At 33.1% G+C, this 22,191-nt stretch overlaps 1 protein-coding gene across 1 annotated transcript; it reads right to left on the bottom strand.

Annotated features, from left to right (window-relative positions):
• Positions 1–5,140: 5,140 nt before the first annotated feature.
• On the bottom strand, positions 5,141–20,360 carry LOC145252757 (uncharacterized). The gene is made up of 2 exons (XM_080112646.1): positions 19,055–20,360; positions 5,141–9,608 (listed from the first exon to the last, which is right to left on the bottom strand). Exon 2 carries the CDS (start codon positions 8,593–8,595, stop codon positions 7,705–7,707), a length of 891 nt encoding a protein of 296 aa, XP_079968772.1. The 5' UTR covers positions 8,596–9,608; positions 19,055–20,360; the 3' UTR covers positions 5,141–7,704.
• Between the last annotated feature and the right edge of the window lie 1,831 nt (positions 20,361–22,191).

Here is a 22,191-nt window from a genome sequence, read left to right as displayed (position 1 = left end):
ATAACTAGCTTTACCTACGTGTTGAGCACTTTTGAAATAAATACTTAAAGTTTACGCATAAATTTATACATTCGTATATTAATGTTATGTGAGTAAATGAAGAAGTTATATAGATATACATATATATACATATTTAAATAAATGTTTAGAGGTACAGAATTTATATATAGTTTTAAAAATAATAGGCGGAAGTTCCTCGAGAGCTCTTTCGGCTATCATCTCGTCAGGAGAAAATCGATAGCAACCGAAATAATATTGTGTCGAAAAATAAAGAGTTCTAATGGGGAACTTATTAAATGTGCCAAAAGTACGGGGACACTAAATAAATTTATTTACGTTTAAAAACGATTAAAATATTGGCACAACGAAGGAGAAAAAAAAAGCGGGAGAAAAGATTCAAAGTTCCCCAAAGAGAAACAATGCGTTTGATGTTTCTTTTTGCCGGCACAAAGAAGGTTGACGCACCGCAATAGAGACGGCCTCCAAAATATTTAAATGGTTTTTGGAGTCAGCTCTATGTAGCACCTCGAACCAATCTATTTTATATCCATCGGCACAGTACGGGTTGTCAACTATATGCTATTGTTGTCAACTATATGCTATTGGCCAGCATTACACACATATATATACGTATATATACATATATATACACATATATATATACATATATATATTCATATATATACATATATATACACACACATATATATACATATATATACATATATATATACATATATATACATATACATATATATACATATATATATACATATACATGTATATATATATGTATATATATATATATATATACAGAAAGAGAGAGAGAGAGAGAGAGAGAGAGAGAGAATACCATGGTCGCGACAAAGGACAGTGTAATGTTTCGGACAGATGGTCGGTCAAGACCACAAGTTCTCGTCAAATGACATAATAAAGTTTGTCTTCTAACGTTAGTTCATTACATATTAGAATAAAAAAGTAACTTCCACACATCTTTGAAGAACATCCCAACCACTAATAACTGGAATTGCATTCTGGTCCTTACAATGAAGATAGAGGAATTACTGAAGCGCATGAAATGAAAAGCAAAATTGTTTTCTAAATCTGATAAAAAACAAATGGATTTCAATAGGGATTACTTCAGATTCAGAGACCAAGACATTGCACTTCGTCTGGAACTACTGGATTCATTCGAAAGGGATTTAATACATATGGTCATTGGTGAAGAAAATTATCTTCCGCAAAATTAAAAGCCATTTCCAGAGAAAATTGGATTTTACTGTCAAGGAAATTAATAACTCTAAACACATTCTTGTTAAAGCAGACAAGACAGATTTTTTAATAAACTCACTAAACAGATGGCTGACCTGACTCGATACTCTATGGCTGACTGGGATAGCTTCCGTACATTCATATCTGACCTACCTCTGCATTCCATGTTTAAAAAGGATGTGTCCTCTATAGTATCAGACCTGACCGAATAGTTACTTATAGGCATAGATCGATTCATACCATCTAAAAAATTCCAACAAAAACCTAACAGCCAGCCATGGTTCTCCCCTGAATGTGCTGCTGCCATCGCGCACAGAAATCACTTTTTTCCATAGCTACCAACGTAATAGATGTACTGAGACTAAAGGTGCTTTCAGGACTACCAGCAACCACTGTAACAGAGTAATAAAACATTCAAGAGAGCTATATGCCCAGTCTGTTAAATCCAAAGTAGCTGAGCAGCGGCTTGGTTCCCACCAGTTCTGGCAAATAGCAAACAGGATCTTGAACAGAAGCGTGCGTTCTATCCCAACTATCATCAATGGACCAGAAGTCATCTCGTCAGCATCAGAAAATGCCAGACTATTTGCCAAGAACTTTGCAGCTAATTCTACCCTATGCGACAATGACCATCAATTCCCTGTATTTGCTCCTATAACAGACAACACGCTGTGCAACATACAAATGAGGTCGCCAAGCTAATCAAGAACCTTGATTCCAGTAAAGCAACTGGCCCTGATGGCATTCCAGTTATAGTGCTGAAAAAGCTCCAACCAGAACTTGCCCCATACTTACAAAACTGTTTAAGCGTTGCATTAAGGAGAAGTGCTTTCCAACAACCTGGAAGACCTCATCAGTATGCCCTGTATTTAAGAACTCAGGTGAAAAGTCATCTCCCTCTCAATACAGACCAATAAGTCTCCTGTGTGTCTGAGTAAGTTGTTGGAATCCATAATAAATAAAGAAGTAGTCAACCACCTCAGCAGAGACAACCTTCTTAGTGACATGCAATATGGTTTCCGCTCTGCAAGATCTACAGCAGATGTGCTAACGGTTATATCACATAGGATTAGTGAATCTCTTGACAAAGTTTTTCTTTCCAGGGCAATTGCTCTTGATATATCGAAGGCCTTCGATAAGGTATGGCATAAGGGCCTACTTCACAAGATTTCCAGCTACGGTATTACTGGAAATGTTTTCTCAATCATTAAATCATTTCTCTCTGATATGTTCATAAGAGTATGGGTTGATGGGCAGAAATCAGAGGTCCACAGTATTAATGCTGGAATCCCCCAAGGGTCCATCCCGGGCCCAACTCTCTTCCTGGTCTACATCAATTATCTCCCAAAACACATACTTAAATCATTCGTTGACATCTATGCTGATGACACGGCCATCTATCGCAACACATCAAAGGCCGTAAATGACAAAACTCTCTCCCTAATTCTCTCTCCTCTGATCTTGGGCATGTGGTACAATGGGGGAAGAGGTGGCTGGTCACTTTTAATGCATCCAAAACCAAGCTTCTATCTTTACATCATCAACGATCCGATCCCCATCCATTTGATCCCCATCAATTGAAATGGATGGCTCTCGTCTTGGAGAGGTTCCATGTTTTGACAAGCTTCTGAGTTTGACCTTTACTTCTGATCTGTAATGGAACACGTACATCAAGTCTGTTGCCAAGGGCGCTGGGAAAATGGTGGGATCCTTCTACCGCTCCAGAAGATATCTCACTAATGATGCAATTCTCTATCTGTATTAAAGCCAAGTACGTCCCAAGATGGAGTACTTCTGCCACATCTGGGCAGGAGCTGCTAAAAACAGCCTATCCTTCCTTGACAGAGTACAAAATAGACTTCGTGGTTTAGTGGGGGATGTCCCTTTTCTCTTCCCTGCAACCTCTCTCCCACAGAAGAGACGTTGCGAGCCTCTCTTTGTTTTATCGTTACTTCCATGGCAGGTGCTCGTCTGAGCTCCAATCCCTCGTCCCCCCTCGCCAATCTTTCACGAGAAACACCCGTCTGGCTGAAACTACTGTCAATAATTTTCCCCACTCTTTATCTGTGCCTAAATCCAAACGTAGATTCCATGAGCAAAGCTTCTTTCTTAGAACTGCACGCCAGTGGAACTCTCTGCCGCTTACCTGCTTCTCACCTGACTACAACGTGGATGTCTTCAAGTCCAACATACACAAACTCCTGACAAACCGCCCCTTAAAGTACGACACTCTATCAAAAACCCAAATACTAATGATTACTACAATACTATCTCATTGATTACTGTACACGCAATAACCCTTATCCCTGAGTGGCCTTCGGGACTTGATAAGTGGCGACCCCCATGTAAAAAAAAACGTAAACTACAGATTCTTCGGTGCTACAAATTCTTCAGTGCGATCTTCGACGGGAATGGAATGCACTCAGATACCCCAAAAGTGGAGGAAATAAAATCGCTCCCTAGCCCGACCAATGCTACCGAATTGCAAAAAGTACTGGGAATTAATGCCTATATGACACCATTCATTCCCAGACTTTCGGACCTCACAGCAAACCTGAGGGAACTTTTTAAAAAAGATACTATCAATGTTTAAACATTGTTTTGTTTTTATATTCCATCATGGATTCTTTTGGATTTGACCTTTCAAATTCTAAGGTCTTACATCGTTTTGACTTAGCTCAATATTATAAACAACTGTCACTCTTGGATCGAGTCATGTCTGATTGACACTAGTTAGTGAAACTGTCATGTTTTTCAATAATAACGCCTTTCTTTCTCGCCTCCCCGCGAACATAGTCAGTCACAAGTTAGACATGAGATTCATTAATGTAGAATCCCCAGCTCCCCCAAAATGGGAGCTAGGTAATTGTGCTACATTAAATTTACATTTCTGCATATCAGTACAGTCACAGAAACACGTGTTTCTGTGACTTGGAGAAGAAAGTTCCAAGTCTGGCCTTCGACAATCAGAGTAGAAGGCTTTCAGGCATCTAGGGAACACTACAATGAAGGAGGAAGATTTTGCTAATAGCGGGTCATGCATATTTACGTCAAGGAAGCAGCAGTTCTGTGAATTCGTTACAGTACATTTTATTAAAATGCTTGTAAATATAAGGATGCAACATTAAAGCGATGGGAAGACGTTGGAGCTCGGTGTAGATCCTATTAATTTGGAGATTCTTTTGAGATGTTGACTAAGAGGGAAAGACAAGCGGTGGATGCACAAACCTAGATGTGGCAAATTCAGTTGAACGACAATGTAAATATCAATGTATACTTTCCACAAGTTCGTGAAATGAAACAACTCAATCATAGAGTAATAGAATAGTGAACTACACGCCTACTACATCACTAGCTGGAAACTTAAACAGTATTTGATAATATAAAAAGAGACAGTTTATTTCTAATGTTTTTCAAATGTTTTATGGATTTTTGCATAAAATCACGTCTTATACTGTAAAACGTATAAGAGAATAAGCGTTTGTCAAAAATGTGTTATGATTTAAAACGTTTTTTACAAATGACAATACAAATCATATTAGAACAAGCAAATAGCAATTGCTTAGTTGTTAATCTGAATTAGAAATGACAGCTGTTCTTGTTGATCACGTGATTGATGTTAGTCATGAAATGCTGCTTGTTTTGTGAAATGTAAAATCTGTTTGCCATATCTATGAATAAAATAAACGTTAATAAATAACAAACTTTTAATTAACAAAATAATAATGCAAGTCTAAAACAAAAGCTTTAATAGAATAAAGGAAAACGTTAGTACACAAACTAAAAACAATTGCAGGTATATAACAAGAAAAACGTTAATATATAAAATAAATTTTTAAAAAACTTAAACAAAATAAAGATGCAGGTATACAAGTAAATATATTTATTAAACAAATGCGAAATTGCTGATGGAAGTTTAAATCTGTGCCACATAAAATGGATTAAACCTTCTGTGGTCGTGCGGATGCTGCATTATTTCATGCAGTATATCTTTGGCAAGAATAGCCTGGTGGTGCACATCTTGTAACGAAAAAGTGTAAGGAAAAATTCAAGATGGCGCCCGACTCTCTCTTTAACACGGTAAGATATCCTCAACACGGCACAAGAATCAACAGCCACACGATTCCCCAGCCAACTCAATCGTCACTCCCCCACGTCTTTCCCCTCACCCGCTTTTATCGTCGTTCTAGGCCGGCTAAATTTGCATATTCCGAGAATTCGTGTGACTTTGCGAGACATCATACTTTACAAAAGACGGCGGCCGCCATCTTAGTCTTTCTTTTCTATTTTTGGTCGGTAACGCTGAGCTGATCTCGAGGTAAGTCTTTTTCCCCTCATCCGTCTCTCCCACATACCCACACAACATGCAAACACGCGGGCGCTTATCTCCTGGATGCACGTTACACATCTTTCACTAGGCTTCAGGTCACATGGTATTACAAGTCAGCCATTTTAGTACCGACCACGCTTATCGTTACTCATCTTTGGTATCTAATGGAAATGTGTGTGCTGGTATTATTATACCATATATACATTATATAGATAATATAATAAATACGTCGATACTCTTCAAAAAAAAACAAAGAGACAAACTGCGTAAAACAGTATTAAATGTATTCTAAAATTAAATAGACAAAAGCTACATGGAGGCATGGATACACAAGGGTGTATATGCGATATTTCAGGAAAAGCTTAACCACGTAAAGTTGTGTACACAGCATGATGGAAGAGGTGTGACAGATTGAAGATTTATTAGTGTTCAAAATTATTATGTAACTTACCAGATTTTTGATCTGGTAGAATAGGACTGGTTAAATGATTCAAGCGTTTTACTCCCATCAATTTGTCTGTATAGCACAAACCTCTATGACTCTTCGTTCTAGTTACTCATTTTTAGTGTGATTAGATGAGATATTTTCATATATTGATATGATAATGTATGGGTTAAACAGTAAAGGAAACAATCCGGTTCTCATTCCATGAACATTAGTCATCTTTTCAATTCCTCCTCAGTAATGAAAGGTCCAACTACGTGAATTTTAGTGAGTTAACAGAGGGATTCTGGAACTTAAATATATTCTCTTTTGAGCATAAATTAAATGAAACGGAAGATCTGTAAAGATTGTTATCAAAATCAATGTCATTAACCCCCCCCATGAAAAAGAAAAAAAAATGTCACAATAGAAACAAAAATTATTCAACAAATTATCTGTATTTTTTTATTTGTTTACTCTCTCTCTTGTACTACTTCTTACCAAATCTGTTCTCTTCCCTTCTCTCAATTTTAACAAACATATAACATACTGGTCCTTCAACAACAGCAGTAGAGAAGTAACTGTGACTAAATTACACAGCTTGACAACTTCAGTGTGGAAAGTTCCTATGTAATTTCTTTTACTAGTTCTAACCAAATTTGTTCTCTCCTTTTCTCTATATTTACACCAAGACACAAAATACTGTGGACCAGCCTATTTGGCATAATAGTAAGCATGTTTATTATTGAGTGAGAGACCAGAGTGCAATCCTCGGTCGTCATACCAAATACTTAAAAATTGTACTTGATAACCTTTGCATTCACTCAGTATTATAAAAAGAGGATCAAGGGCAACTGGAGTTTCCTAAAAATGGAGTTGCTCTCTTTCCTATGCTTTAGAGTAGCAACTTATGAAAGTCGGCCATTTAGCTTAGTGCAACATAATGTTTCTTTTACCATAACATCATTTAGTAGTGGATGGTGTAAGACTAATTTCCAACTATTTTTTCTAGTATATGTCCCCAGGACTTGCTGTTGCATTTGATATTCAACTTTTAACAGATAATCCAGTAGAAATAATTACACACTATTGGGTTGTACTGTATAGAAGCCGTCTCCCAGCAGAACTTTACAGCTGGACGTCAGGTGTCTCACACATTCTACTTCTGTGTGTCAAAACCTACACTTGTTGTCATTACTGAGAAAACTCACATTTGTAAAAGCATTTGTAATCAATCCTTAATCTTGGGCTGAGGTTCTAGTGTCTGCATATGCATAAGTAAATTATTAGGAAAAGAATAGTCTCAGTATTCACGTGAATATAGCTTTTATCCAGTGTGTGTTTGTAAATATATAACTTAATTTCTTCATGATAGTCGAGTCATACATTTGACAAATATACAGCTGTTCTCCACTGTTTTAATATTTGGTCAGAGTTTACTCATATGAAAAAGTATTACTATATCAGACATAACATAAAAAACAATAACAGTCGAGTATAATGTGCAATAGATATTAAAACTTTTTTATCTTTTTTTTCTTTGATTTTATTTCATTTAGTTTTCAGAAAACAAGGGTCCCTTTCCCGAGCTTCTTTGTTTTTATTTTCTTATCATTTTGTTCTAGCTATGAACGAGCATTCTAGAAATATTTTCAAATTTTAACTTAGTTCTCAGAAATCAAAGGCCCTTTCCAGGGTTACCAGTATGTGTTTGCATATGTATAACTAAGCACGATTTCTTAGCAAATGAAGAGTCACAGTCTTCACATGAATATGGTTTCTCTCCACTATGTGTTCGCAAATGGATGACTAAAGTTGATTTCTTTGTAAAAGATGCATCACATATTTGACAACTATATGGCTTTTCTCGACTGTGTTTTCGCATATGCATGACTAGATGTGAGTTTTGAGAACAAGAAAATCCACAAACGTTGCAAGAATATGGTTTCTCGCCAGTGTGTGTCCGCATGTGTACAATCAGGCTGCATTTCAATGTGCAGAGATAGCCGCAAATCTTGCAGACGTATGGTTTCTCTCCAGTGTGTGTCCTCATATGCACAACAAGATGCGCATTTCTTGCAAACGAACATCCACACACTTCACAACAATATGGCTTTTCACCAGTGTGTGTTCTCATGTGCATCACTAAAACGGTTTTCTGTGAACACGAATATCCACATTCTTTGCAAGAATATGGCTTTTCACCTGTGTGTGTTCGAATATGTCCGACGAGATTTGATTTCATTGTGAACGAAGCATCACAAACTTGACAAGAATATGGTTTCTCTCCAGTGTGTGTTCGCATGTGAATGCCGAGACCTGATTTCTGGGCACAAGAATATCCACAAATTTCACAAGAATATGGCTTTTCACCCGTGTGCGTTCGCATGTGCACAACTAAACTTGATTTGTGAGATGAAGAATATTCGCATAAATCACACGAAAATGGTTTTTCACCAGTGTGCTTTCTTAAATGTTGAATTAAAAATGATTTATAGAGGAATGAAGCGTCGCACACTTGACATGAATATCGTTTTTGTTCAGTTTGTTTTTCAATTGATTCATCCATGTTTTCTTTATTTCGTGGTTGTGTAATTATTGTTTGATAGATCAATGTTCAGTGACGTATTTAGATTTAGGACTGTATCAACTATATGTTTGTAGGTTCAATCCCTGGCTAGAGATGAGTGCAAGTATAGCCATACTGATGAGCTGTGATAACTCTTGTATTTTTTATGGATGTTACACTTGTTGAATATGGTTTCTGTTCAGTTTGCTTTTCCATTAATTCATTCATGGTTTTATATATATATATATATATATATATATATATATATATATATATATATGTGTGTGTGTGTGTGTGTGTGTGTGTGTGTGTGTAATATATATATATCAGATGTGAATAATTCACATTCACCAATTCAAGTTCATATAATTGTTAAAAAAGAATATACTTCTTTTACTTCACTTGTTTTTCTTCATTTAGATTTGTTTAATAGATTAATATGAATTATTTTTTACTTCTTTGTTTAATATTAATATCTGATGTGAAACAATTTTGTTTTGTTTATTTTTCCATTGATCATTTCATGTTTCCTTGCTCATTAATATTCAATGATGTCTTCTTTCCAATTACAAAGGGTTCATATTCAAGTTATTAAACTCTTTAGTAAAACAGACGTACATAGAATACATTAAGATTCTCCTCGTCTTTGTCTTCACATTTAAAAAATTTCCTTTTTTATGGTAATAAAAGTATGTCTGCTTGCTCCAATAATTTAGATTTTCTTTTTAATTTTTTATTTAATACAACCTCTAAAACTGAATTTTACTAAAACAAATTAACGATGAATTTTGACTGTTTTTTAAAGATATTTATATTTTTTTAATTTACATAAAGGAAATTTGACATTTGTAAAGATCCAATAGTTTTCACAATTTTTCACTATAAAAATGATACACTTTCAGTATCACACAACACAGGAAAAATTATCTTTTCGAATGTTTTTTAACAATATATTTCACTTATGTCTTGAAATAAGAATCCATTGAAATGCATCAGATTTTAAGCAGGAATGTCTGTAAATAAAAAAAATTCAATTAATTTTATGTCATTCTATTCATTTATAATCAAGAAACATTAATTGGCAAAATGTGTCTAAAATTTTTGTAAGGCCTTAGTTCAAAATTTCTGGATTTTATATTTCAACTCTTGTATTGTGCTTCTATATCAATGTTGTTTCATTTACTGGTAATTTTTTTATTTGTTTTTTGTGAAGCCGTTTATTTTTATGTTTAAAATACTTATATGCATACAAAGGCAAATTGTATTGATGTACCACAGGTAATAGCATAAAAAGAGATTAAGAATCATTACTTTTGATCTGATGTCCATATTATTGGCACAAGTCCTTAAACATTTTACAACAGCATTAAAAATTAAAGAAATGTCTTTACATTTAGTGTGGTCAGTAAGGATCGTCAAGATTATCAACAAAAGAAAAGAAACCTTTGTCAAACAGTTCAACAGTTTTAAGTTAAACAGTTTTAGCAACACGATAACCTTCAATGGCAAACCTTTAAAGACATATACAAACATTAATGATTCAATAGAAAATATTCTTTTTGATGGAAGATTTGATGAAATACAGAAAAAATTATAACTTCTGACAAATCCATATAAAATACAAGAGCCTATATATAGTTTGCTATTAGCCATGAAAAAGTAACTTAAAAACGAATGGTGGGAAATTATATCATTTAGAAGAAAGGACTGAACAGATGGTTTTACAACTATGTAATCAAAATAAAATTCAGTGAAAATTTGTGACTAGACATTATCCCATTAAATAAGGCACTAGATACAAGTTAATACAGCCATGTCTGAGCTTGGAATCTGTCATACGCAGTTTAACACAAAGAAAAAATATAAAATTAAGCAATTCATAAAGTAGATTATTGCAGCCGAGGCTCAACATGATTATCTGTTCTAATATTAGTTTGCAAATAAATAGTTCTAAACATGAAATCATTGGGAAATTGCAATGGATGTTCAAGTATGATTCAAAATGACTGCTTAGTTAAAGGATTTATGAAATAACAAACAAAGCCTTTAACAATAAAGTAATAAAAACAATAAGATCCAAAATTTTCGAATAAATCTGTAGAAATAAGGATAAAAATCATAATTATGGAGGGAATAACCTAAGTAGTTCAGACATAAGCCAATTCAAGCTTAAAACATGAAGAGAAAATGCAGAAAATCACAATTCCAAGCACTTCAAAAATTATCTCATATGTTGCGAAGCTATACATTGAAGTGAGGTTGTTACGTCAGGATTGTTGGAAGGTTGGTAAGCATATTGAGGAGAGGGACATTTATCACTGATCTTGTATATGCTAGATACATATGTTTATATGATTTCAGATAAAAAGGAACGACATCAAGGAAAGTATATTTAAATGAGAAATATCAAAAGGGAGGACGTTAAAGCTGCAATAAATTATATAAAAGCAAACGTATTTAAACAAGTAAATTAATATTGTACAATGTATTCTCTGAATGTCAACCTATGCATGTGTGTGAGTTCTTTGATGTGAACACATGGAAATCAGGATTTAATTCGTAGTATTATTGTTTGTGTCATCTTACCATAGGAAAGATGCAATTATTGTAAGTTGATTGCTGTCTTGCATTTTTACCTTGAAATAAAGGTATACATCTGCCAAGATGAAAGGAATGTACGTCGTATCACATCAGAGCTTCAGGTGAAAAGAGAGAGAAAGAGAGAGAGAGAGACAATGGAAGTGGAAAGAAGAATCTGAAACAGGAAGTAGAGATGCCGCCTGTTGGACAAATCAAAAACTAAGACAACAGCAAGTAACTGTTGCATCATTGATGAATGTTTGTATGCATGTGTGTGTGTGTGTGTAACATACTTATTTGCATATCAGTCGGAAAAGCATATGTGACATATATGCTTCATAAACATAATCAAATACATGTCGAAATTTGAACATTCAATTAAAAGAGGCTAGCAGAAGTATAATATCACATCTCCCTCCATTTCTGATCTCTCCTTTCTTGCCTTCTCTAGGAACATACATTTACTACTCTTCTTCAGCAGCTGCAGTCTTCAACTACAAACTCCCAACTTGGTACTTAAAGCTATCTACACATTTGTCTCGTTTGTAAATACCCTTATAGTATATGAAAAGTATTTTTGATAGTCTGGAGCAGGATGCTCGCTTGCAATAATAAATATATTTTGGTATTCTCCCATTGTCTATTTGACTGATTAATTTACGTTACAATCTTATTTTGTGATCAAATCGATTTTTGTGCCATTTTTTTAGTAATTCACTTGTGCCATTTTTATATGTATCATTATTACTATGCACCATTCTATCTGAACGCCCGAATGTTTTCAAGGTTATAATCAGAAATGGGAGAAAAGTCGAAATGCTTACATAGAAATGATTAACTCACCAAATATCTGCCAAATTTTATTAACTATTTTTTTTAATTTTCCCAGTGGTGACAGAACCAATATACTACCATGATAATGTGTTGTCTGATTTATTAGGATTTATTATCTATATATCTATAAAAGTGAAACTGTATGTGTGTATGTGAGTCTGTGTGTGTATATTTCCATACTAAACTGCTCTGTCAATTTTCAGTCTACAGACTCGAGATTTGACATAAGGGGAATTGAGATTTGGGAAAATCTTTTTAATCGGTTTTGGTCAGAAATTTGGCTATCAAGGGGTCAAAGTTCAACAATTCAACCTTTAAAATTCTACCAAACTCCTCTTCTAATTTTGGGTCTAAACACTTGAAATTTTAGATGTAGGTTACTTGGACATAGATAAAACTTTATAATTGTATTTGAGCCCAAAACAAGGAATTTTAAGAGGTCAAAATTGGGGTCAAATTTTTTTTTAAATCTGACCTCTGTGGTCTCTACCAGATTACTCAGCCAATTTCTGGTCTAAACATTTCAAATTTTACATAAAGTGTATTCAGACATAGGGCAAGTTTTTTAATCGGTTTTTGGCTGAAAATTTTCCTGCCAAGGATCCAAAGTTAAAAAGATTTGACCTTTGCGGTCCCTAGCAAATTATTCAGCTAATTTTGGGTCTAAACATTTGAAATTTTACATAAAGGTTATTCAGACATGCAGCAAGCTTTTTAATCAGTGTTTTGACGAAAATTTGGCTGCCAAGAGGTCAAAGTTGAAAGAGTTGACCTTTGCAGACTCTACCAAAGTCCTCCGCCAATTTTAGATCTAAACACTTTAAATTGTAGATGTAGATTATCTGGACTTGAGTCAAACATTTTAATATATATATATATATATATATATATATATATATATATATATATATATATATATATATATGCACATAAAGTTATGAACAGTACATAGGGGCCGAGCAAAGCTGGACTGAACTGCTAGTTATTAATATTTGTGTTCAATTGGAGATTTGATACAGGTCATTATCAAACATTTCTATCTGTCAAGAACCTGTGGCATTTCTGGAGTCTAAGTGACAAGTTTCCCCAGATTTCTAGTACTCTGCACCTATTTTGATAACCATTATAAATGAATTTTCATTATTGCAATAGTCATTTACTATTGTTTTTTCGCTGGTAACGGCCATCGGCTTCACTGGGATTTGTGTAGCACTAAGCCACCATATGGTCTCAGTCCTCTTCATACTCATACAGTGGAGGACTGAATAGTGCTTTCTATCCTTGAGCTTTCCAGCTTCCTTGACTTTTCACGATTATTTACTTCTTTTTTTTCAAAATAATTTATAAATAATTAAGCTTTTTAGTGACCTTTGCAGATTAGTTTACAATTCGCTTTCTGATTTGAGGAATTTCTTTTCTATTGTTTACTTAAATTTTTACATGTATTAGTTAACAAATAATAAAACCAAACAGTGTTTATTAAAAATGTTGCCACTCGGACTTAGGGTAAGTGATAGTTTTTAGAAAGGGTATATTTTGTTTTGTAAGAACAAATAATAAAATTAAATACTTTATTTTAAATGAAAAAGCCAATAGGCATCTCCTAGCTTTGTGATAATTATCTTTTGTTCTTGTTAGCTCCTTACATGCATCAAGTGGTTTCATGCCTTGACTGTGGGCGAATTTGCATAAAACATAAAAAAAAATGAAATATATTACAAATGAGAAAACAAATCAATATTTGGAAAAAAAACATGAAACTAAAAAGAAATTTACAAGAAATTCACAAAAATCAGAAAACAAGTGGTTTCATTTGTCCTCTCACTGCTTCGAAAACTAGACAAAACTAGAATTATAAAATTTGGCAGCTACTTGATTAATCAACCACTAAAATTTTTGTTGGGGGACAATCAGATTAACTTTACCATCCGACCTGGGTATAAACTGATTTCTTACTTTAGAATTAAAATTACGACCTATTGGACATTTTTTATAATAGCCAAAGAAAACAACAAAAAAGTAAAAGAAAAATACAAATACACAACAAAGAAAGAAAAGACAAGTTACTCATCATTAAAACAATTTGAAACAAAATAGAACATATTTTTGTACGAGTGATGACATTTCTTGGGGGGTACCAGTATTTTGCTTAATTTTCGAGTTTTGAGCGATTAGCAAAGGTCAAACTAGCTTTTATGAGATTGATTTATTTTTTGTTCTAACTAAATACTTTTTTTTTTCTTTCATAATAGAATATCGCTTTAAAATAAGTTAAAAAACAAAAGACATATCCGGGTAGGTTGATCAGTAACTTGGATATCATTTATCTGTTGTATATTTTTTGTCCCGTGTTTGTTTTGATGTTTAAATGCCAAGACTGATACATTTAAATTATATAAATTATACTTAAATAAATGAACAGATTTTAGCACTTGTGCATAACTGTCAGAGGAGAAATTTATTGGGATTCAGATTGAAGAGCGCACATCAGAAGGAGAGACAATTCAAGACTTTCCAAAACATTAATCACTGTGTCAAAAAAGAAAATTCAATAAATGTTTAAACAAAAAACTTTGCCAAAATAAAGCACACGTTAAAAAATCCTGTGTTATTAGAATGGTTTTATCTTTGTTATTGTAGTGAAAATTGAAAATTGAAATTCAATTGTCATGTAACAGTAATGAACATATTCAAAAATTATGAAAAACGATAAGGTAAAAAATGTATTACTGAAAATAGTTTTATATGGCAATTAGCAAAAATTGAATTTTGGGTATATGTTTAGTTTAATCAAGACATTAAAAATGAAAATATTGAAAAAAAAAACTTATATTGTACATATCCATTATGGAATAAAGTTCTCATAAATAAAAATGGAGAGGCGGGAGTAAACAGTAAAAGGTAAAACAGTAAAATCTCCTAAAAATGTTTAATGGTGTTCTAATTGGTAAATCTTGGTGCGTTATAATGAATTTTTTTAACATTCTTCAAATTTTGAATTGTGTGCCAATGAAAAAAAAAGGACCCCCCCTCCACTTGGGATGGTTTTCTTCTTTTTCATATAATTTTAAATGTTCCACAAAAGATTTGTATGCCATGTGAAAAGACAGTTTGCTGCATGAAGGCACATTCAACAGCCATCGTTTATGTTACCGCGCACTCGCACGTTGCATAAATGGAAGCTGTAAAATGTCAGAAATTGTCCCTGGGTTCAGGGGTTAATACCATGCAAACGGTAAATTTGTGACGAGTTCGATTATCAGATTCATTTTCAGCAACCTCAATTACCCCTGAAAAAACAAATTAGACTGGTTGGTGTTCTGTTGTAGCGTATCGCTATCAGTGTCAGAAAATCGCCATTACAATGCGTGACGAAAACTTGAATATTTAGACTTACTATCTTTTGAAGCTTATAACTACTTGAAAAATGTAATTCAAACCCTAATTTTTTTTAAAAAAAGGAGCAAAGACCAAATTTTTAAATAATATCAGGTTTAATAGCAAAATATGCAATATTTTTTTTAAATCGGTTTTCTTTAAAAAAGATTTCAAGAAAATCAACGAATTTTAACTTACTTCGAATATAATACATATATATGAATTCCAAAAAAATCACTTACCTATAGAAAATACTAATCAATGGGTACTTCCATTCTTCATTGTTAAAAATTTATCCATATTTATATTATATTCCATGCCCCTTTTAAATAAAATACTTTTTTAAGCAATGATTCAAAAATACTGTGATAATCAGATGTTTCACAACTGGAATAAAGGGAGACAAATGTCTCCTTTTATTCGAGTTAAGAACTACGGTGGCCTGTAAGGGCCAAAATTAATCTCACTTTCTATTGCTGGCTGTAAACAAAAGTTAGTAAATATGGGTCATCGTATTTGAAAAATGATCACATTTCACTTATCAGTTTTTGCCAATAAAAAAATTCCACTCGATCGATTTTTGATTTTTTAAAATTCTTTTAAAGAAATACATTATTTTTTGTTTTGTTTTTTATATAATATTTACTTCGTCTTTATGGAGTGATTTTTTTTAATCTAAAAACAAACATTGAATGAAGCAGAAAAAAATTGTTGTAGGTATTCAATCTTTTCAGGACAAAATCTTAAAAATGTGAGGTCTTACTTTAAAAAAAATCAACGTGGTTTAAAAAAAAAAGGTATTAAACTTTAGACTTTACAGGTAAATTTGCACAAAACTATTCTTTTTTCGTTGTTCTTTTAAATTAGATTATTTTATTTATTGATCTTTTAACTTCAATTTGTGATATATAAATCTGAGGTGAGAAAATTAATTATTTTCATTTAAAAAGACATTTAGAAATGGGGGGTGACTTAAAAAAAACGTTTGTCTAGAATATTATATTCGGTTTATTGGAAAGAGTATAAAATTTCGCATTAAACCTGCAAATATTGTAAAAGTTGAACCAATAGAAAAATTTGGATAGATTTTTAAATTGAAAAAATTGAAAAAAATTTAACTCGTAAAATTCAATTCATTTTACTACGTAAAAGAAATGGCTGCATGAGCGCACGCAGGCACTTTGTAAACACTTTGTAAACACTGTTGTTTTTTTAAATAAAAAATAATATTTGTATTATTTTTCAAAAAACTTTAATAGTTTATTTTGGAAGTATATTCCATGAAAAAATTAAACAAACCACTTTAAAAAGAGAAATTACGATTTTTGTACATTTTATTCGCAGTTTTGTGTTAAGGGTATTAAAAATTCCCTCGTCGGCGAAATAGGCAAGATAGCGGGATACGAACGATCTAATTATAATTTGACTTTCCTCTGCAAAAAAAAAAAAATTTTTTTAACCCTACTTGATCAAATTAAGTGAATTTCTTTTTATGACAATTTTATTCCATAACGAGTACGTAAAATTTTTTTTTTTTTTCAATATTTTCATTTTTTTTAATGACTAAAAAAGTACCGAATTTTGCCAAAAAAAAAGAAACTGGGGAGTTTTGATTGTAACAAAAGGGAGGCAAATATTTTCTGAAAATTGAAAATATTTGGCCAATTTAACAAAACAATTTAACAAAACAATTTCACAAACAAAAATATTGTAAAAACTAAATTTAAATCGAAAATACTATGAAAAAAATTACCTTTTGTTTTTAAATTTCAACTGTAATTTTTCACTTGAGTACTAAATGTAAAAGAAGCATTTTGTTCATGGTATTTTTTTACGATATTTTTGTTTGTTTCATTTTTAGGTATCGTATTTTTTTTAATTTACTAATCAAGTAAAAAATGGAATTTTCAGTTGATTAAACAATTCGACATAAGAAAAATTATTTCTGTTTTAATTTAATTATTTTTACTGTGCAATAATGTATATCAGTTTGAAATATGTTTTTGATAAAATGTTTCTTTTACTATTTTTTATTGAATTAGTAGTGGACATAAAAAAAAAAAAAAAAAAAAACATTGTGGGGGAAAAATCCACTGATATCGGCCCGTCTCGATGCTACAAATTTGTAATAGGAGCTGAGCGACAAAAAGCGAAAGTAGTTCAGGGAGATGTCTCGTACAGGAGAACGTAATTTTTTCATTACTATTATTATTATTATTATTATTATTATTATTATTATTATTATATCTTTCATATTTTCTGTAATCATTCATTCTTTTTATTGTTGTTTTTTTTTATTCAAAACATGGAAATGTCTCGTGAAAGAATAACACGTTTACATTTTGAATTTTTAAAAAAATAAGGATAAAGGTGATGATCTGGAATCGAAAAAAAATGGAGTTCAATTAAAATTATTTAAAAATAAAAGGTTGTTTTTTTGTTTTGTTTTAAATATTTTAGTGGTGGACTGGTGGAGTGGTGGAGTGTGGACGCATTAGGAAATTCCCCTAGGGGTAAGGGTTTAGGCTCATTACTGTTGGGTCTCGATTTCGAATCTCGCTAGATACAGCCACTCTGCTGAGTCGTAGACAACGAAACAGTAAACACGTGTCAGTGGATAATTACATTTTAAAAATAATATATATATACCGCTCCCCATGTGGGGGTACCAAATTGGTTAAAAGGGAAAATTATTCCCAACTCGCATTTAGGTAAAAATGCACTTTCGTAAATAATTGAATTCATTCAAAACATATCGCTAAAACCAAAACAAAACAACATCTAAGTAAATTGCGATATATCCAGTCAGTCGGCGAGATGGTCAAGGGGTAAGGGTTTAGGCTCATTACCGTTGGGTTCCGATTTCGAATTTCGCTAGGTACAGCCGTAGACGACGAAACCGTGTCAGTGGATAATTACATTTTAAAAATAACATATATATATATTGTCAATTTTCTCAGTGGATTATCATCGATTGAACGCAAATCTACTAGATTATCAAAAAAATAACAAATGAAAAATGAAAAAAAAATTGTAATGGGTGCTCAGTTTTTAGTACAACGTTCTTATAAATCGATCACCCATATTTGAACCAATCGACTTTTTAAGGCCAAATGGTTATCTCCAAGATCAGTGCTCGGAAAAATTAAGTTACAGGAAGTGGATACGGTTGATCATGGAACGGAACAGAGTCACGGAGTCAACACGAAAAACGAAACCAAATATTTATTTTTAAAAATTACTTTAGTTTTAACATTTCTTGTGTCATTACGAAAAAAAAAAACACTTCTTGTATATCAAATAATGAAACAAAAAAATGTTCAACTTTTACATTTCTATAAATAAAGTTTTTTAAATAATATATTAAATACTTTTACAGTTATCGTGTTAATCACTTTTATTATACTAATAATAATATAAAAATTATTATTATTATTAAATTAAATAATTGTTTTTGTTTTCGTCGTAAAACAAGTGTTGAAACTAAATTATTTTTTTTTAATAAAATGTGTTTTATTATCTTTATTGAATTTAAATTGAAAATCCTGTCTAAGAAAATAGCATTGTCTGAACACCTAGCAGTTTTTGAATTATTTTTTAAATTTTAAATCGTTAAAAAATTCATTTTTTAAAACAACTTTAAAAAGTGTAAAAAAATGCATCTTACCTTTCATTTCAACAAATTCAAAAACACGTTTGTTTTTTGGGTTTTTTTTTTTCTGTTTTGCATTCAAAATAAAAAAAATTTGGTCGGTTTGTTCGGATTTCTTTAGTAAAATCGATGCAATATTTGCGTGCAATTCATAAAAAAAATATATCAAGATGGAAAACAATTAAGATTTAAATTTTAAAAAAATGAAATCCACGATTGAATGTTAAACAGTTTTAAAGGAAACACTGCAACTACTAAACAATGACGAGAAGACCAACACGAGAAAACGGTGTTAATTGTTTGTTGTATTTCAAAAAAACAAAGTCCGTTTATTTGTTATGAAGGAACGTTTTGTGTATTCGTTGCTAACAACTTTGTTGTTGTTGTTGTTGTTGTTCCTCTTCTTCTTCATCTTCTTCTTCTTCATCTTCTTCTTCTTTTTCTTCTCTTTTGTCTTCCTTCTTCTTCCCCCTTCTTCTTTTCTCTTTCGTCTTCTCCCCCTTTTTTGTCTGCTTATTATGCCACTCCTCCCTTTTGTTTCGTTTCTTCTTTTTTTCTCTCTCGTCTTCCTCCTCTTTCTCCTTCCCTTTTATCTCCTCCTCCGCCTTCTTCTTCTTCCACCTTTTTTTTTTCCTTCTCCTTTTTTTTTTGTCTTCTCCTCCTCGTTCTCCTTCTTACCGGGATCAAATTGCAGTGGTATAAAAAAAAAAGAGATGAAAAATTAGACACAATTAACTGTTACCAACGAGTTGCTAAGTTATTGTTTTTTTATCTACCGAAATATGAGTTTGTGTTTTAACTTATTTTAAAGTTGTAGCAGTCACCACAGCAAACTATTTCCTCGTGGATTAATGCCTCCTTACTGAGGCGGGTACACATCCACCAGGGTGCATTAAATTAAGGGCCTATTTACCCCTGTCAGGAACGAGCCAGCAGATGAGCTCAGACCACCAAGATCTCTCTCGTCTCACTCTATGTCCACTGAATCCCTCTAGCTTGCGACTACTCCACTGAATACCTCCACTGGACAACCTAGGGACACCTTAATTTTCTGCTTCCCTACAGGAGAACACACCAGAACTTTCTGTTACTTTTTCTTTTCTTTCCACGCCGGACATGGTCTTTATTTCGAAATAAACCTTTTCGTTGTTTTGTTATAAAAAAAGAAATATTGTTTAATTGTTCTGTGCATTTGTGTTTATTAATCTTTTATTAGGGGTTTTGTGCGCTCACGCGTAAAGACTATCTAAAAAAGTGTTTATTTACTTTGAAACAAAAGTAGTAATAAGTTTTAAGTTAAGAAAAACAAACGGTTAATATTAGGTGGTTTGTGTTTATTTACTCCCCCACCCCCACTGAGAAAATTAGGCATGAGGCCGTTTTTTAATGTGGAGAAGGGGGAGGGGGAGGGAAAAGAGGACCAGCTCCCGAGAGGTGGAGAATGGAAGCTGGATAGTGAGAGCCTCTTGTTATATAGGGTTGCCCTTACATGGACCAGAAGCCCATTGCCACAAGGACAATGGTCTTTGATTGCAGCATCTGCGGAACAGATACTACACTTTGAGATATTATATCCTTTATTCAGGCTAAAATTACAAAGTAAGTTCAAACTGAACAAAAAAAAACTTAGGCACAAGGCCGACTCAAAAAGGGGTGAGTCGTTGGTCATCCTTGTCACTCCAGAACTAAACAAAAGTTTCTCTTAGCTAGTATCTTCTTTCAATGCATTCACCCTTTCGTACTGGGGGACGTCCTACTTAGCGCCCAAACTTTGATCTTGGCCCGAAGGTTAATATTAGATGGTGGGATTTATTTGCTTCCCCACTGAGCAAATCAGGCACAAGGTTGTTTTTCAATGTGGAGAGATTGAGGAAATGGGGACCAAGACCCTGGAGATTAGGGAAGCTGGATAGTGACAATTGGTATGAAGGGTTTCCCCTATATTGACCAATAACTGATTGCTACAAGAGCAATGGTCTTATATGTGGGGTTGTCCCCACATACGGTCTTTGCTTGAACTTTGGTGTCCAGCCCTCAGAAACCAGGCGAGTTGGATTAATATTAGGTAGTAATCTCTCAAGAGGTTTAATTACATATAAACATTTTAGCTATATATATATATATATATATATATATATATATATACACACAGATGGCAAAAAGAAAGTTCACACTTGTCATTTTTTCAAAACTTGCAAATTTAAGCTAAATTTAATGTAACTGTTTAAACAAACTAGACCTCATTTGGTTGGCCTTTTATTCCTCTATAATTTTACCTGTTCATATTTGACTTTTAATTGAAATATTCCAGTGTTGACGCCAATTTAAAAAATAACTTCAAATTGAGGAGGCAAAAAGAAAGGCCGCACAATGGAAAATTGTTATTTAGGACATTAATGCAACACAAATACAACAGGAACACAATGAACTAGTTAATGTTTAATAGCTAGCCCTTCTGCAATTTGACAGCCTGCAATCTCTTGGGAATTCCTTGAATTAGACTGAAGCAATACTCCGTGGAAAGGGCATCCCACTTTTCTTTAATTTTTGTCCAAAGTTCTTCCAAATTTGAAATTTTATCATTGCGTAGCTGTTACTTGATGTAATGCCATACGTTTTCGATAGGATTGAGGTCTGGAGATTGTGCAGGCCAATCCAAACACGGAATATCATGCTCTTTCAGGAACCTCATGACATGGCCAGCTGTGTGAATGGGAGCATTATCCTGCATGAAGATAGGATTATCATCCAAATTCCGACCAAAGTACGGTAGAAAATGCTGAGTCAGCATATTAATGTACTTGGTAGAATTAATTCGACCTTGCAAGCGAACTATAGGCCCTGGACCATTAGTACTAATAATGCCCCACCCCAAAACTAAACCTCCACCACCTTGCAGCGTTTAAACTGAGCACCTAGGATTAAATTCTTCGTCTTTCCTCTGACGGACGTACTGCCTACCACCATCACTGCCTAGCCTATTGAACTTGCTTTCGTCGCTAAAAAGCACTTTTGACCAATATGAAGAGTCATGATCTTCACTGCATCTGACGAAATCTAGACAGCGCTTTCTGTTTTTTACAGAAATTATTGGCTTGTGTCTTGCAACATATCCTCACAAATTAAATTTCTTTAATCTGTTCTTGACAGTA

Source organism: Euprymna scolopes, chromosome 3, assembly GCF_053919585.1.
Source record: "Euprymna scolopes isolate OS-2025 chromosome 3, ASM5391958v1, whole genome shotgun sequence".
In the NCBI taxonomy this organism is placed as follows: Eukaryota; Metazoa; Mollusca; class Cephalopoda; order Sepiida; family Sepiolidae; genus Euprymna; species Euprymna scolopes.
This window is presented reverse-complemented; position numbering and strand designations above follow the sequence as displayed.